The 16,323-nt window shown below is 45.3% G+C and overlaps 1 protein-coding gene across 3 annotated transcripts in view; it reads left to right on the forward strand.

The window, feature by feature from the left end:
- RCAN2 (regulator of calcineurin 2) overlaps nt 1-16,323 on the forward strand; it is a 194,918-nt gene that overhangs the window by 138,921 nt on the left and 39,674 nt on the right. For 2 of the 3 annotated variants that reach the window (XM_075598532.1, XM_075598533.1), the window contains one exon: nt 5,828-5,999. The exons of the other annotated variant lie outside the window; for it this stretch is intronic. In XM_075598532.1, the coding sequence (XP_075454647.1) occupies nt 5,828-5,999 (172 nt within the window). The remainder of the gene's footprint in view (nt 1-5,827; nt 6,000-16,323) is intronic. 3 annotated transcript variants of the gene reach the window in all.

Below are 16,323 nucleotides of genomic sequence, written 5' to 3' on the forward strand. Positions count from 1 at the left end.
CTGTACCTTGGCATCACAACATAAGAATAATTATACAGTAAGTGTAGCAACACTGAAGAACATATTTCAGCCTTTTTACAGTTTTGCCTACCACCAGATTTTTTTAATTTCCCAAAAATTTTAATATTTCGGTTACTTTTCTGTTGCAGTTATTTCCCTATTTAATTACAGTAGCCGAATCAGACCTGCCATTGGTAGGTAGAAAGCGGGGATTTTAATGTTCCAGAGAAAGCAAAACCCAGAGCCCACAGAGACACCTGGGGAATATATTATTCAGCTGCAGGTTCTGTGATGCTTAAAACCACAAGAGGAACAGCAAAAATTAATATCAAATAAGCTTTATTGGCATGATAATACATCCCGCAACAGAATTAAAGGCCTAAAATAGATATACACTATGTTATGCCAACTCCAGTCTTCAACCGCTACCAACTGGTCAGGTTTTCGGGATATCCCTGCTTCAGCATTGGTGGCTCAAGTGAGCCACCTGTGCTGAAGCAGGGACATCCTGAAAACCTGACCTGTTGGTAGCGGTTGAAGACTGGGGTGGGATACCCCTGTTATCGACCATCTAAAGGAAAAGAACATATTCATAAGATTTTACATGAATGCACTCACTAATAATATACAAAATCAAAAAGATCTTTTTATTAACGTTTCCCGGCTGAAAAACTAGGGCACAGCAGTGTAAAAAAAAAACGTCACCAGATTTGTCAAAGAAAATAAATCCCATTGAAAGCGATTAGACCATCGATAAAACCGTGGTAATTGTTTTGCCCCAGTTTTGCACCTAAGAGACATTAGCAGGTAACCTCTGAAATACATTAATATTATTTAGCAATTTGTGAGCCATTATCAGCAATTTGCAAATGTGTTTGGGCTGTCATTCGCTGGGTGAGATAACGTTTCATTGGCAGCTTATATTTCACCCAGCTAGGGTTTAGTCACGGACTATCCCCTTTCAAAGGTGTATAGAAGTCACAGGCGGCTTTATGCCGTGAGAGCCAGGGAGCAGGTTATACTATAGGGCTTTATTTATCAACGTGCCGCGGATGCAAACCGAGGGCAAAAATGGTGCAATCAAACTGCAAAAGACATATCAGACAAACTGCCCCAGACATACTGTATCACACTGCCCCAGACATACTGTATCAAACTGCCCCAGGCATACTGTATCAAACTGCCCCAGACATACTGTATCACACTGCCCCAGACATACTGTATCAAACTGCCCCAGGCATACTGTATCAAACTGCCCCAGACATACTGTATCAAACTGCACCAGGCATACTGTATCAAACTGCCCCATACATACTGTATCAAACTGCCCCAGACATACTGTATCAAACTGCACCAGGCATACTGTATCACACTGCCCCAGACATACTGTATCAAACTGCCCCAGACATACTGTATCAAACTGCACCAGGCATACTGTATCAAACTGCCCCATACATACTGTATCAAACTGCCCCAGACATACTGTATCAAACTGCACCAGGCATACTGTATCACACTGCCCTAGACATACTGTATCAAACTGCCCCAGACATACTGTATCAAACTGCACCAGGCATACTGTATCAAACTGCCCCAGACATACTGTATCACACTGTACCAGGCATACTGTATCAAACTGCCCCAGACATACTGTATCACACTGCACCAGACATACTATATCAAACTGCCCCAGGCATACTGTATCACACTGCCCCAGACATACTGTATCAAACTGCCCCAGACATACTGTATCAAACTGCCCCAGACATACTGTATCAAACTGCACCAGGCATAATGTATCACACTGCCCCAGACATACTGTATCAAACTGCCCCAGACATACTGTATCACACTGCACCAGGCATACTGTATCACACTGCACCAGGCATACTGTATCACACTGCACCCGGCATACTGTATCAAACTGCACCAGGCATACTGTATCACACTGCACCAGACATACTGTATCACACTGCACCAGGCATAATGTATCAAACTGCCCCAGACATACTGTATCAAACTGCACCAGGCATACTGTATCACACTGCACCAGACATACTGTATCAAACTGCCCCAGACATACTGTATCACACTGCCCCAGACATACTGTATCAAACTGCCCCAGACATACTGTATCAAACTACACCAGGCATACTGTATCACACTGCCCTAGACATACTGTATCAAACTGCCCCAGACATACTGTATCAAACTGCACCAGGCATACTGTATCAAACTGCCCCAGACATACTGTATCACACTGTACCAGGCATACTGTATCAAACTGCACCAGACATACTATATCAAACTGCCCCAGGCATACTGTATCACACTGCCCCAGACATACTGTATCAAACTGCCCCAGACATACTGTATCAAACTGCCCCAGACATACTGTATCAAACTGCACCAGGCATAATGTATCACACTGCCCCAGACATACTGTATCAAACTGCCCCAGACATACTGTATCACACTGCACCAGGCATACTGTATCACACTGCACCAGGCATACTGTATCACACTGCACCCGGCATACTGTATCAAACTGCACCAGGCATACTGTATCACACTGCACCAGACATACTGTATCACACTGCACCAGGCATAATGTATCAAACTGCCCCAGACATACTGTATCAAACTGCACCAGGCATACTGTATCACACTGCACCAGACATACTGTATCAAACAGCCCCAGACATACTGTATCACACTGCCCCAGACATACTGTATCAAACTGCCCCAGACATACTGTATCACACTGCACCAGGTATACTGTATCACACTGCACCAGGCATACTGTATCACACTGCACCCGGCATACTGTATCAAACTGCACCAGGCATACTGTATCACACTGCACCAGACATACTGTATCACACTGCCCCAGGCATACTGTATCAAACTGCCCCAGACATACTGTATCAAACTGCACCAGGCATACTGTATCACACTGCACCAGACATACTGTATCACACTTCACCAGACATACTGTATCACACTGCACCAGGCATACTGTATCACACTGCACCAGGCATACTGTATCAAACTGCCCCAGACATACTGTATCAAACTGCACCAGAGATACTGTATCAAACTGCCCCAGACATACTGCATCAAACTGCACCAGGCATACTGTATCAAACTGCACCAGGCATACTGTATCAAACTGCCCCAGACATACTGTATCAAACTGCCCCAGACATACTGTATCAAACTGCCCAGACATACTGTATCACACTGCCACAGACATACTGTATCACACTGCACCAGACATACTGTATCAAACTGTCCAAGACATACTGTATCAAACTGTCCCAGACATACTGTATCAAACTGCCCCAGACATACTGTATCAAACTGCACCAGGCATACTGTATCAAACTGCCCCAGACATACTGTATCACACTGCCCCAGGCATACTGTATCACACTGCACCAGGCATACTGTATCACACTGCCCCAGGCATACTGTATCACACTGCACCAGGCATACTGTATCAAACTGCCCCAGACATACTGTATAACACTGCCCCAGACATACTGTATCAAACTGCACCAGGCATACTTTATCACACTGCCCCAGACATACTGTATCACACTGCACCAGACATACTGTTTCACACTGCCCCAGACATACTGTATCAAACTGCACCAGGCATACTGTATCACACTGCCCCAGGCATACTGTATCACACTGCCCCAGACATACTGTATCAAACTGCCCCAGACATACTGTATCACACTGCACCAGACATACTGTATCAAACTGCACCAGGCATACTGTATCACACTGCACCAGACATACTGTATCACACTGCCCCAGACATACTGTATCAAACTGCACCAGGCATACTGTATCACACTGCACCAGGCATACTGTATCACACTGCACCAGGCATACTGTATCACACTGCACCCGGCATACTGTATCAAACTGCCCCAGACATACTGTATCAAACTGCACCAGGCATACTGTATCACACTGCACCAGACATACTGTATCACACTGCACCAGGCATACTGTATCAAACTGCCCCAGACATACTGTATCACACTGCCCCAGACATACTGTATCACACTGCCCCAGGCATACTGTATCAAACTGCCCCAGACATACTGTATCACACTGCCCCAGACATACTGTATCACACTGCACCAGACATACTGTTTCACACTGCCCCAGACATACTGTATCAAACTGCACCAGGCATAATGTATCACACTGCACTGGGCATACTGTATCACACTGCACCAGGCATACTGTATCACACTGCCCCAGGCATACTGTATCACACTGCACCAAGCATACTGTATCAAACTGCCCCAGACATAATGTATAACACTGCCCCAGACATACTGTATCAAACTGCACCAGGCATACTTTATCACACTGCCCCAGACATACTGCATCACACTGCACCAGACATACTGTTTCACACTGCCCCAGACATACTGTATCAAACTGCACCAGGCATAATGTATCACACTGCACCGGGCATACTGTATCACACTGCACCAGACATACTGTTTCACACTGCCCCAGACATACTGTATCAAACTGCACCAGGCATACTGTATCACACTGCCCCAGGCATACTGTATCACACTGCCCCAGACATACTGTATCAAACTGCCCCAGACATACTGTATCACACTGCACCAGGCATACTGTATCACACTGCACCAGACATACTGTATCACACTGCTCCAGGCATACTGTATCACACTGCACCAGACATACTGTATCACACTGCACCAGGCATACTGTATCAAACTGCACCAGACATACTGTATCACACTGCACCAGGCATACTGTATCACACTGCACCAGACATACTGTATCACACTGCCCCAGACATACTGTATTAAACTGCACCAGGCATACTGTATCACACTGCACCAGACATACTGTATCACACTGCACCAGGCATACTGTATCAAACTGCACCAGACATACTGTATCACACTGCACCAGGCATACTGTATCACACTGCACCAGACATACTGTATCACACTGCCCCAGACATACTGTATTAAACTGCACCAGGCATACTGTATCACACTGCACCAGACATACTGTATCCCACTGCCCCAAACATACTGTATCAAACTGCACCAGACATATTAAACGTGAAAAGCCAATTATTGTAAAATGACTTATTTTGTGTGAATTGTTTTGCATATAGGAGATTGTAATGAATAAACCTCTCAGGATCTTTGATGAATGCATCTAACATTTTATTTATACAGTATGTAATTTACCTAGTTATATCACAGTAGGAGAAACTGGCATGTACTATATGTATTAGGAATTTATTTATCTGTTTATCAAACACTAGTCTTGGATTCTTGATTTTACGACGGATGGTTTCAATACGGTTCGTCTATTTTTGTACCACGTTTGCAAATGGGAGACATTGTAAATAGAGCCCTGAGGCTGTTCACTGTCAGGGAGTTCTTCACCGTGCTGAAGAAACCTAGAACACAAGGGCAAGTTTTAACCCAATGGGGAGGTTCAAATGTACCCGTGGCCCGCCTGTGAATTCACAATATGTTCTCCATAGTGATCCATTAATGGATTTCTATGTAATTGGAGGACATCACAATTTTGGCTGTGCTTGGTCCTTACTTAGGACCATATCAAGTGCTACTCCATAAGGCCCCTTCTATGCTATAAGACACATTACTGGACTTGAATGGGCCAGAATTACTAAATTGTGCTGGAAGATGTCTTATGGAATAGTAGTGCTTAGTAAACATGGCCATAAGCCTCACGGTTTGTGCTCGTGATTCCTCACGCATTTCTGTAATTTCCTACAAAGGTTCAAACCCCAGAGACAGATGGAGACAAGCTTCACCTGGCACCTCCACAGCCTGCTAAACAGTTCCTCATCTCGCCCCCAGTCTCGCCCCCAGTAGGCTGGCAGCCAATGGACGATGCCACGCCAGTTATCAACTACGATCTCCTTTGCGCAGTCGCAAAGCTCGGCCCAGGTAAGATCAGAACCTCTTTCTCTGCCCGGTGACAGTATGATAATCTGTGTGCATCGGAAATCGCTACACTATAAAATCCCAGATGCGGTTGATGTGTCACCTAGACCGTTATAATTTGATTTATATCTCGAGACCAGTAATTAGGATGGCCTATAAATGGTGTGTCAGGAATAGCTATTATTCAACCATCCCCTTTATATTTCTGCCAGGTCTCTTCAGATAGACTCAGGTCCTGCCTGCTGGTTTCTGTGTGCAGTAAGGTTATTTAGGAATGTCTGTACTTAAATAGAAACACTGCATACAAAAAGGTCTGTTCTACCTTGCAGTAGACATGACATGCGCGTTTTTTTACTGTGTTATGTTTTATTTTAGGATATTAACCCATTTTTACCAAGCGGTGTTATGTGAGAAGAATGTACCATTAAATTTCTTTGGCCCATTATTTTGTTCAAGGACCACTACAAAGCTCCATTAAATTAGGGCTCATAACGTGACGTTACCTATACCAGGTATACAACAAAAGACAAAAATACCCAATTCTACATCCAACGTGACAAAATACATAGTTAAATACTTCAATATTGTTAGTATTCTCATGAGTAAGGGTCATTTTGTTAAACCCTTTGGCCAGAGCGTTATAAGCCTGCAGCCACGTCACAGCATGACCAGTATGCAGCCACGTCACAGCATGACCAGTATGCAGCCACGTCACAGCATGACCAGTATGCAGGTCCGAACACTACCTGGGAAAATTCTCCTTTACCTCCGCAGTGGAGGGAGAAGGGTCTCAGTGGTCCTGTCCTGCACAGGTACATGGAAAAACCTGCTACTTAAAAAGTGGGGAGGGGTGAGCTTAAGCCCAGGGAGGAAGGGCCACTAACCTCCAACCAATTGATACCAGTTGAAAATTTAAATGAATGAACACACAGTCCCTGCAAGCTCTAACCCCAGAACCCACTACATTATTCTTATATATTTTTATATAATGAATTTATTCATTTTTTTTTTAAATTGGGGGCGGGGTCAGGTGAGGAGTAGCTTTTTTTGGGGGGGACTAGCTTTTGGGTAATTTGTCAATATATATGTAGCCCTCTTACCCCACCCTAAGTGAGATTGGGGTGTGTAGGTGTATCTGACTACTTCTAGTGTGGTGCTATACCTGTTGGCTCACAGGAGGGCTGAGCGTCCGCCATGGGGAACCTGGGGCCATTATACTAGGGGTACTTACTTCCAACGATGCAGCGCCTCCACCTGCGATGGCTCCCACCATAGGGGGAGTGGTTCCTCGCAGGACAATCACAATAATCGATACTCACACAGATATATATATTAACTAGGGACTTTACTCAACATGCAAGAAACAGATCACAGCAATATCAACATCATAACCTGTGTCCCTCTCTAGAGGAGACACTTACTGCGTCGCGCAGGACGCTTCCCAACACTAGGTGATCCCACCCAGTGTCCCGAGAATCCCCACCCAATGTCCTGCACTCTAGTAGAGAACGTGGGTGACTGCGCAGTCACTAATTAATGTGTTAGGCCTGTTGGTGCACATATATATAGTGAATACCTTCCGAGCACTCCGATGCCAGGGTCCGCAACAATCTTCTAAAAGGGTCAGACGTGCGATGCATCCGTCTGATCCTATCCAGGTAATTCTCCAGGAACCCCAACGAGGGTCCCACCGCTTCACGGGAACACAACCGAATCACGGGAACACCAACCGCATCACGGGAACAGCAACCGCCGCTATATCCCTATCTCTTTCTCACTAACCCTAACGTGACAGGAACCCTAACCTAGGGCCTGTCCCTGATGAACCGCAACCTGGGGTGGCTTGGGGAAATCTCCTAGGGCCTGCGGAGTAATAACCTGCCCCACTCTCCTAACTCATCCCAGTCCTGACACTCACTGAACCCTAACACTAACACTAACACTACGCACTGCAAACTTCATAACGCGTACAGCCACTTGCTGCACACTATCACTAGGCCTTCTTGTCAGGCCTCACAGCACTGCCAGCCGTGATCCTGACAAGACAGCACACAGACACGCACTAAGGGCAGCGTCCCTATCTGGGCCGTCCCTCAACACTTACCCACTAACCTGGTGGGGAGTTGGGGCCTTACTTGGGATGTGGGGACCTTACTCGATGCAGGAGCTGCACATGCTCTCTGCACCCTTCCTTCCCTCACAGCTCCCCAGCTCCAACTGACAAACGTGCTGCAGCCCAAACAATGTATCTCTTTGCCTGCCTAGCCTTCCTGAGCCCTATTGGCTCCCTGGTGTCACGTGGGGCATACAGAGGCTCATGGGATATGTAGTCCCAGCTCAGAGCCTTCCCTGGTAGGCTAGGGGTTCGCGGGCTTTCCTTACCCTCCACTGCGCGTGCGCAAGCTTTCCCGGGCTTTCTCTCTTCTCCCTGAGCTGTCCCTATGCTCGCGCGAGCTATCCCTAGCTCTGGGGCTTTCCCTGCGCCTACGCGTCCACTGCGCATGCGCGAGACGGTCCTCAATGGCGGCGCCCTGCTCTGCGGCCGCCGGGACCTTAGAGACGCGATCGCGGCCTTAGCAACGGCCCGATCGCGTCCCCGGCAACCGGCCGCAGGCAGGGGAAGCCGCGCTGCTCCCTGCTCCAGCCCCCACCCTTGGAAGCAGCCGTCGGGTCTTTCGGCACCCGCGATCGATCTGCTCCAAGGGAGAGGGGGTCTCAAGGAGCTGCGGGAGCTCCAGGCTACATATATATATATATATATATATACTGTCCCGGCAAGCTTTATTCTAAAGCTTGCTGGGTGCATAGCGGGCTAGCCACGGGTCTGTTCTCCGTTTAAAAACGGAGTTTCCCGCGCGGCGGCCGCTTTTTTAGATAAGCGCTAATGGCGCTTACTATTGAAAGCGCCCGAGGTGCGGGAAAACCGGCCGGGTTTTCGGCCGAAGATAGCCGCGCGCTGCCCGCGCTATTTTTAAACTGCGGGGGCAGCCGCATTAGATTCAGCCCGGCCGCCACACACACACATATATATATATATTTATATACAGTTGTGTGAAAAAGAAAGTACAGTCTCTTTGAATTCTATGGTTTTACATATCAGGGCATAATAACAATCATCTGTTCCTTAGCAGGTCTAAAAATTAGGTAAATACAATCTCAGATGAACAACAACACATGACATATTACACCGTGTCATGATTTATTTAATAAAAATAAAGCCAAAATGGAGAAGCCATGTGTGAAAAACTAAGTACTGTATACCTTATGATTCAATAGCTTGTAGAACCACCTTTAGCAGCAATAACTTGAAGTAATCGTTTTCTGTATGAGTTTATTAGTCTCTCACATCGTTGTGGAGGAATTTTGGCCCACTCTTCTTTACAACGTTGCTTCAGTTCATTGAGGTTTGTGGGTATTTGTTTATGCACAGCTCTCTTAAGGTCCCGCCATAGCATTTCAATCGGGTTGAGATCTGGACTTTGACTGGGCCATTGCAACACCTTGATTCTTTTCTTTTTCAGCCATTCTGTTGTAGATTTGCTGGTGTGCTTGGGATCATTGTCCTGTTGCATGACCCAATTTCGGCCAAGCTTTATCTGTCGGACAGATGGCCTAACATTTGACTCTAGAATACTTTGGTATACAGAGGAGATCATGGTCGACTCAATGATTGCAAGATTCCCAGGTCCTGTGGCTGCAAAACAAGCCCAAATCATCACCCCTCCACCACCGTGCTTGACAGTTGGTATGAGGTGTTTGTGCTGATACAGTATGCTGTGTTTGGTTTTCGCCAAACAGCGCTGTGCATTATGGCCAAACATCTCCACTTTGGTCTCGTCTGTCTTAAGGACATTGTTCCAGAAGTCTTGTGGTTTGTTCAGATGCAACTTTACAAACCTAAGCCGTGCTGCCATGTTATTTTTAGAGAGAAGAGGCTTTCTCCTGGCAACCCTTCCAAACAAACCATACTTGTTCAGTGTTTTTCTAATTGTACTGTCATGAACTTTAACATTTAACATGCTAACTGAGGCCTGTAGAGTCTGAAATGTAACTGTTGTTTTTTTTTGCAATTCCTCTGAGCATTGCATTCTCTGACCTTGGGGTGAATTTGCTGGGACGTCCACTCCTGGGAAGATTGGCAACTGTCTTGAATGTTTTCCACTTTTGAATAATCTTTCTCACTGTAGAATGATGGACTTTAAATTGTTTGGAAATGGCCTTATAACCCTTCCCAGATTGGGCAGCAACAATTGCTTCTCTAAAATCATTGCTGATGTCTTTCTTCCTTGGCATTGTGTTAACACACACCTGAATACTCAAACTGCTAAAACTTCAGCTTTTATAGAGGTGGTCACACTTGCTGATGATCAATTAATCAAGGGCATTTGATTAGCAGCACCTGTCTGCTACTTAGCATCTTAATTCCTATGGAAGCAGTAATGGTGTACGTAGTTTTTCACACATAACTTCTCCATTTTGGCTTTATTTTTGTTAAATAAATCATGATACAGTGTAAAATGTCATGTGTTGTTCATCTGAGGTTGCCTTTACCTAATTTTTAGACCTGCTAAGGAACAGATGATTGTTTTTATGTCCTGATATGTAAAACTATAGAATTCAAAGAGGGTGTACTTTCTTTTTCACACAACTGTATATACATACACAGACACAGCCAAGAGAGACACAGCATGTACCAGCACACGCTGCACTAATGCCCAGCGCCCGCTATGTGAGTTGAAGAACCGCCATTTACCTCCCCCCGTTCCGTCTTCCAGAGGGACAGGCGGCGCAGTGCGGTGGGACAGGCGGAGTGGTGAGAGCACGGGTCATGTGAGGAGGAAGGCGCAGCAGACGCGCCTTCATCTCCGGCAGGCATCGCACCAGAGTCGGGAGGTGGAGGGAGAAGTCCTCGGCCAATCAGGGGGTAGGGTTTTCGCAACAGCTCAACATTGTAGGAAAATAGGCTTAAAGAAGCACATGTGTATTAGGCGGCCATGACGGATCGCCTGTGGCAAAAATGCACTCGCCCCTGGCATGCGGGTGAGTGCATTTGTCGAGCCCTGTAAATATATACATATATATATATCATACATTACCAGCAAAGGTAAGGAGACAACAGCACTCAGAAGGTATAAGCAGCTATAAACTGTATTAAAGAAACTTGCACATATATCCAACGTTTCGGTGCACTGAACGGGACCTTCCTCAGGGGCGTGCTTATACTTCTGAGTGCTGTTGTCTCCTTACCGTTGCTGGTAATGTATGCTTTATTATTTTTTATTACATAAGCACCAGGTCATTGTATCATTACAGGAGTGCCAGATATTAATGATTTATATATACATATATATATATGAGAAAGGTCCCGCATGAGGACCGAAACGTTGGATAAGATGTCTTGTTAATACAAATTTCTTTTGACCACTTACCTGGAGTGCTGCCTCTGATATTCGTCTTCAAACGGTATCGTATTGCCTATTCTATACCATACAGAATTTGCACCCTACTGTTCTGCACCATCTACTATATATACTATACTATACTATATATACACATACTTAGTTATGGTGAGTAAAAAAAGTGACAAAAACCCTCCACAGCAAAGCATATAGCAAATGGAAATATAACTGTATGCTCATTCGCATGTCTTTGACAGGTCTGGAACTCCGCCTTTCACCATTATCACCCAGCACACAGCACTTCCACTGCAGCAAGGGATTCTGGGAAATGACATGCAAATGAGCACACAGTGCCACTTTTTGCTTCAAAACCATTTTAAACATGGTTCCCTATAGGCTTAAGCTTGCTGCATGGTCACAGCTTTAAGCACAGACAGGGTTAAGATGCATAGCCAGTAAACCCACCCACAGACAGCTGTTTCGACCTTAATGGTGGGGTTGGTTACACTGGCTATGCAAAGCTGAAGCAATGAGGATGGGTTTTACCATACTTAGTTAAGTTATGGTGAATAAAAAAAGTGTCACATGGTATATATATATATAATTTAAGTTGTAGTGGGTAAAAAAGGCAACACAAAACCTCCATGTTAGCATATAGCCATTAAAGAAACTCACTTGTGAGCACATTTACATGTCTTAGACAGGTGTGCAACTCTGCCTTTCAACCATTATCACCTAGCATACAGTGCTTCCACTGCAGCAAGGGATTCTGGGAAATGACATGCAAATGAGCACACAATGTGTCACCTTGTGCCTGAAATCCATTTGTACATGGAACCCTTATAAGTTAATGTTCGCCGTTCACACAGCTTTTAAGCACAGCATGGGATTAGATGCAAAGCCAGTCAAACCACTAACAGACAGCTGTTTCGACCTTTTGGGTCCCATCATTGTATTGTTGGTTGTACTGGCTTTTCAATTTTCAAGCTGGATAGGTTTACCATACACATTATTTAAGTTATGGTGGGTGAAAAAGGCGAAAAAATATATACTGTATATATATATAATCAAAAGGAGTTCTACTGAGCGTGGCCAAATGTATACAAAAGACAAAAGTACCTAATGCTACATCCAATGTGACAAAATACACAGTTAAATACTTCAATGTTAGTATTCTCATGAGTAAGGGTCATTTAATTACTGTACCTAAAACAGGAAAGAAAGTTAGAGTATGTTTAATGACTTAACATGGTATCCTCAAATGTTATTTCAATTATGTGATGTTATGCCAGTCTTGGGCTTACTTTTACCCAGAGATCCCTTATGCCAGACTCATTTAACTACGTCCAAAAAGTCAGGTTAATGTTACATTGTATATAATCTTCAAAAATATTATTAGTCAGCAGGAGGTCTAAGAACCTTTAAGATGTGCAGGTACACAGCCATCACAAAAATGAAAATACACCAGTTAAGAAGGATTGCCTCGACACAAACTCTTGGCACATATAAATGTGGAAGCTACAAAGCTTGCCATTATATGAAATCATGTACACATTTCACAAATCAAGAAAATTCAAGAGTACAAAATAAAATGCTTCATCAACTGTAAAACAACAGGAGTTATTTATTTGATGACCTGCGTATCCAGACTTAAATTTGTGGGCAAAACCTTTGCAGACATGTTCTTCTTGAGCACGCTTGCTCCATTCGAAATTCTCCGGATACCGCTATCCCTAAACATGTGAGAGAAAGAGATCAAGGTAATTTGGACGCATTGAGCTTCCAAGGCACATATTACATAGGATAGACAGGGAGGTAACTGGGGTCAGAAACTATTACAGCAAGAATCCAAATGGATCTACAATTTACATCCTTTAATACCCAATGGATTGAATGAGGGTGGATTGAATGAGGGTGGATTGAATGAGGGTTTCGTTTTTTCACCCTTTATATAACTCAATTCATCTATAGACTATAATTCCTTAAGAGAAATATAGTCTTGAAATAAATAAGAACTTTCTATATCCACTTACCTCTGTCTCCTGGGAAGGTGGGGCTCTGTCCTCATGGCAATCTATCAGACATCTGAAGACAAAAACGAGAATCTAAAAATGAAAGACCTAAACAATCAGCAATAGAAACTATAACAAATATCCCAACTTATTTCTTTGAATAATGGCATTTCTGTGTTTTCATCAGACCATAGCAGTGGTTAGTCTTGTATTAAGTGCCCATGCGTTCAAAATGTAACCAAGCATCGTAAATCACAGTATGCTATAAAACTCCCCAATGCAGGACTGACAACTCCACCCCTTATGAAGCCGACTGGAGAAACACGTGTTGGGTGCGTGTGATGTCACGATACGCATAACTTTGACACAGTAAAGGGAAGGGGGAGATAGATACTACAGACCTGATTGTAGCAGTGGACAAAATTGGCGGGATGCCATTCCAGTGCTAGGGAAACCTGCAAACTTGCACTGATATGGGCTTTTGCTAACATGGTTATCTGCACTTAGTAGCTGACTCAGCTGTGATTATTATAACCTCAGAACCTCTGGCTACCCTGGGGAATTAGCTACTACTTAATAGCTTTAGAGTATTCTTGAATGTTAAAGCAACATTTTTTGCTAGTTTTATCTCAATGGCAATGACCTTAATCATTATGAAAGAAGCAACAACTATTGAAACTACAAAGTATCTACGGGTGTATGCTAATTGCTATACTGCCATTTACTAATCAAGCCTAATTTACTTTATAACTTGGGCAGATGTCTAAAACAGATAAGTATTTATAGAAATGTTCTTATGACCAGTAAGCAGACCACTAATGTGGAAATCTAAGCCCGAGAGAATCATTTAGCGTGCCTGCACTGCGATACTGTCACATTCTGCAACCACCTACAGGTGCGCCGACGAGTGTGCTAAAACTTGCCTGGAAAAATCTGGGGCTATCACCAACAAGACCCAGGTACATGCTGGGTACATGCTGGGTACATGCTGGGTACATGCTGGGTACAGGCTGCAACATTGCAACATTTCAGTGATTACTCGTCGGCGCACCTGTAATCAATGGTAAAAACAACTACCACTATACTGTCAGGATATAAATATTCAGAAATCACCAAACGGGTGGTGACATTTCCCTGATTACTTGGGACTTCATAACGAAAGGCCTTCATTTATAATGGTCAAATCTTACTATATATTTCTGAAAGCATTGCATGTTTCTCTGTCTGCACGGTCCCTAGCGGCAATCTCATTGGTCCCTTGGCCCGCCCGCCCCCGCACACCTCTCATTGGCCTGAGGCGGAGTGACAGGCCAAAGGTCCAAACACACACACACACAGCACCTCAACTTCCACACCCCCACCCTCCCTCTCCCGGTGCCCGAAATAATTCGGCACGGTGTGTCCCTTACCCGGAGTCCCGTTGTCCGGTTGGGCCTGCGCGGTTGATGGGGGAGAGTGTGATCACTAGGAGCCGTTGGTGCGGCTGCTGTGGCGGCCGCTTGATCCCCTCCCGCTCGATGCAGGTGGTCGGTGGTGGTTTGGCGCCACAGCCGCCCCACACGCACACAGCCACTCTGCTGTTCTCCTCCTCACCCCGCGGGATGGGACGCCGACCGCCGCCGACCAGGGTGAGGTGGGTGAACGGTCACGCGCGCCGGAAACCGAGGTGAGGGAGGGGGGACAAGCGTCGGGAAGATTTGCGGAGCGCCGCCTTCTCCTCCTCACCCGTGGGATCGGGGAGGGCAAGGGGGGGGGAAGGAGTGCCGGGGACAGGGTGACCCCAGCGCCGGAGAGAGGGGGTGGGAAAACAAGCGCAGGGGACAGGGGGGGGGACAACCACCGGGGACAGGGGAGGGAGAGTGATGAGGGCCGCAGGGGGGGGAGAGTGATGTGCGGTGCAGGGGGGGGAGAGAGATGTGGGGTACAGGGGGGGGGAGAGTGATGTGGGGTGCAGGGGGGGAGAGTGATGTGGGGTGCATGGGGGGGGTTCAGGGGGGGGAGAGTGCCGTCTGGTGCAGGGGGGTAAGACTGATGTAAAGTGTCCCGGGGGGGAACGGAGCTTAACGGGGGGGAACCAAGCTGGGAAGGGGGGGGGGGGGGGGGGCAAATAAAGCTAGGAATGGGGGAGGGGAGCGGAGACAGAGGGGGAGCGGGAAAATGTACTCCCAGGCAACATCGGGTATATCAGCTAGTAGAAAATATTTTCAAAACAGGGAACCCCGACAAATAAGGCATAAGTGGTACGTGTCAATACACAGGTATCTTGATCAATATCTTACAGCCCAGTAGCGTTTTAATTAACACCAGGGAACTATATAGTCCTTACTTTTAACATAAATACTTCCGGCAATTAGACTAAGTTCACCATCCAGCACAGAATTATTCATTTGGAATTTCACAAATAACTGTTAACAGCAGCAAGCCCATAGTGGTTTCCTATTGGACATAATATCGAGACCAATACAATACATATATGAGTACTGATCTTATAAAGTAATTTTTCTTCTGGGGTCTCAGTATACCCCCTTACACTTTTAAGTTATTTTATTCGTTCTTGCGACGATCTGTGTATTTGTCACAATTTTTTTAACATTGAGTTACAATTAGAAGTTATTTTGAATATTATATCCACTCTACCATTAACCTGACTCTATGAAGGGATTTAAATGAGTGTGGCATAAGGGATCTCTTTGCTCTTCTCTCTTTGGATCCACTATATCAATATAGATCCTAGCCAGCACCCCCCCCCCCCCCCCATTTACTCTACTACTATATGACAGCCCCCTATATGTGAAGCAGGATTACTCCTATTTCTAAACCCTTACCCCTATCCTGACTCTTAAATAGGGCTTTTGTTGAAGTGGAGGTGGAGGGGAATGGTGACGGAAATTATGCAGGGAAATAACGCTATGTTTT

The sequence above is a fragment of the Ascaphus truei genome, chromosome 4 (genome assembly GCF_040206685.1).
Source record: "Ascaphus truei isolate aAscTru1 chromosome 4, aAscTru1.hap1, whole genome shotgun sequence".
In the NCBI taxonomy this organism is placed as follows: domain Eukaryota; kingdom Metazoa; phylum Chordata; class Amphibia; order Anura; family Ascaphidae; genus Ascaphus; species Ascaphus truei.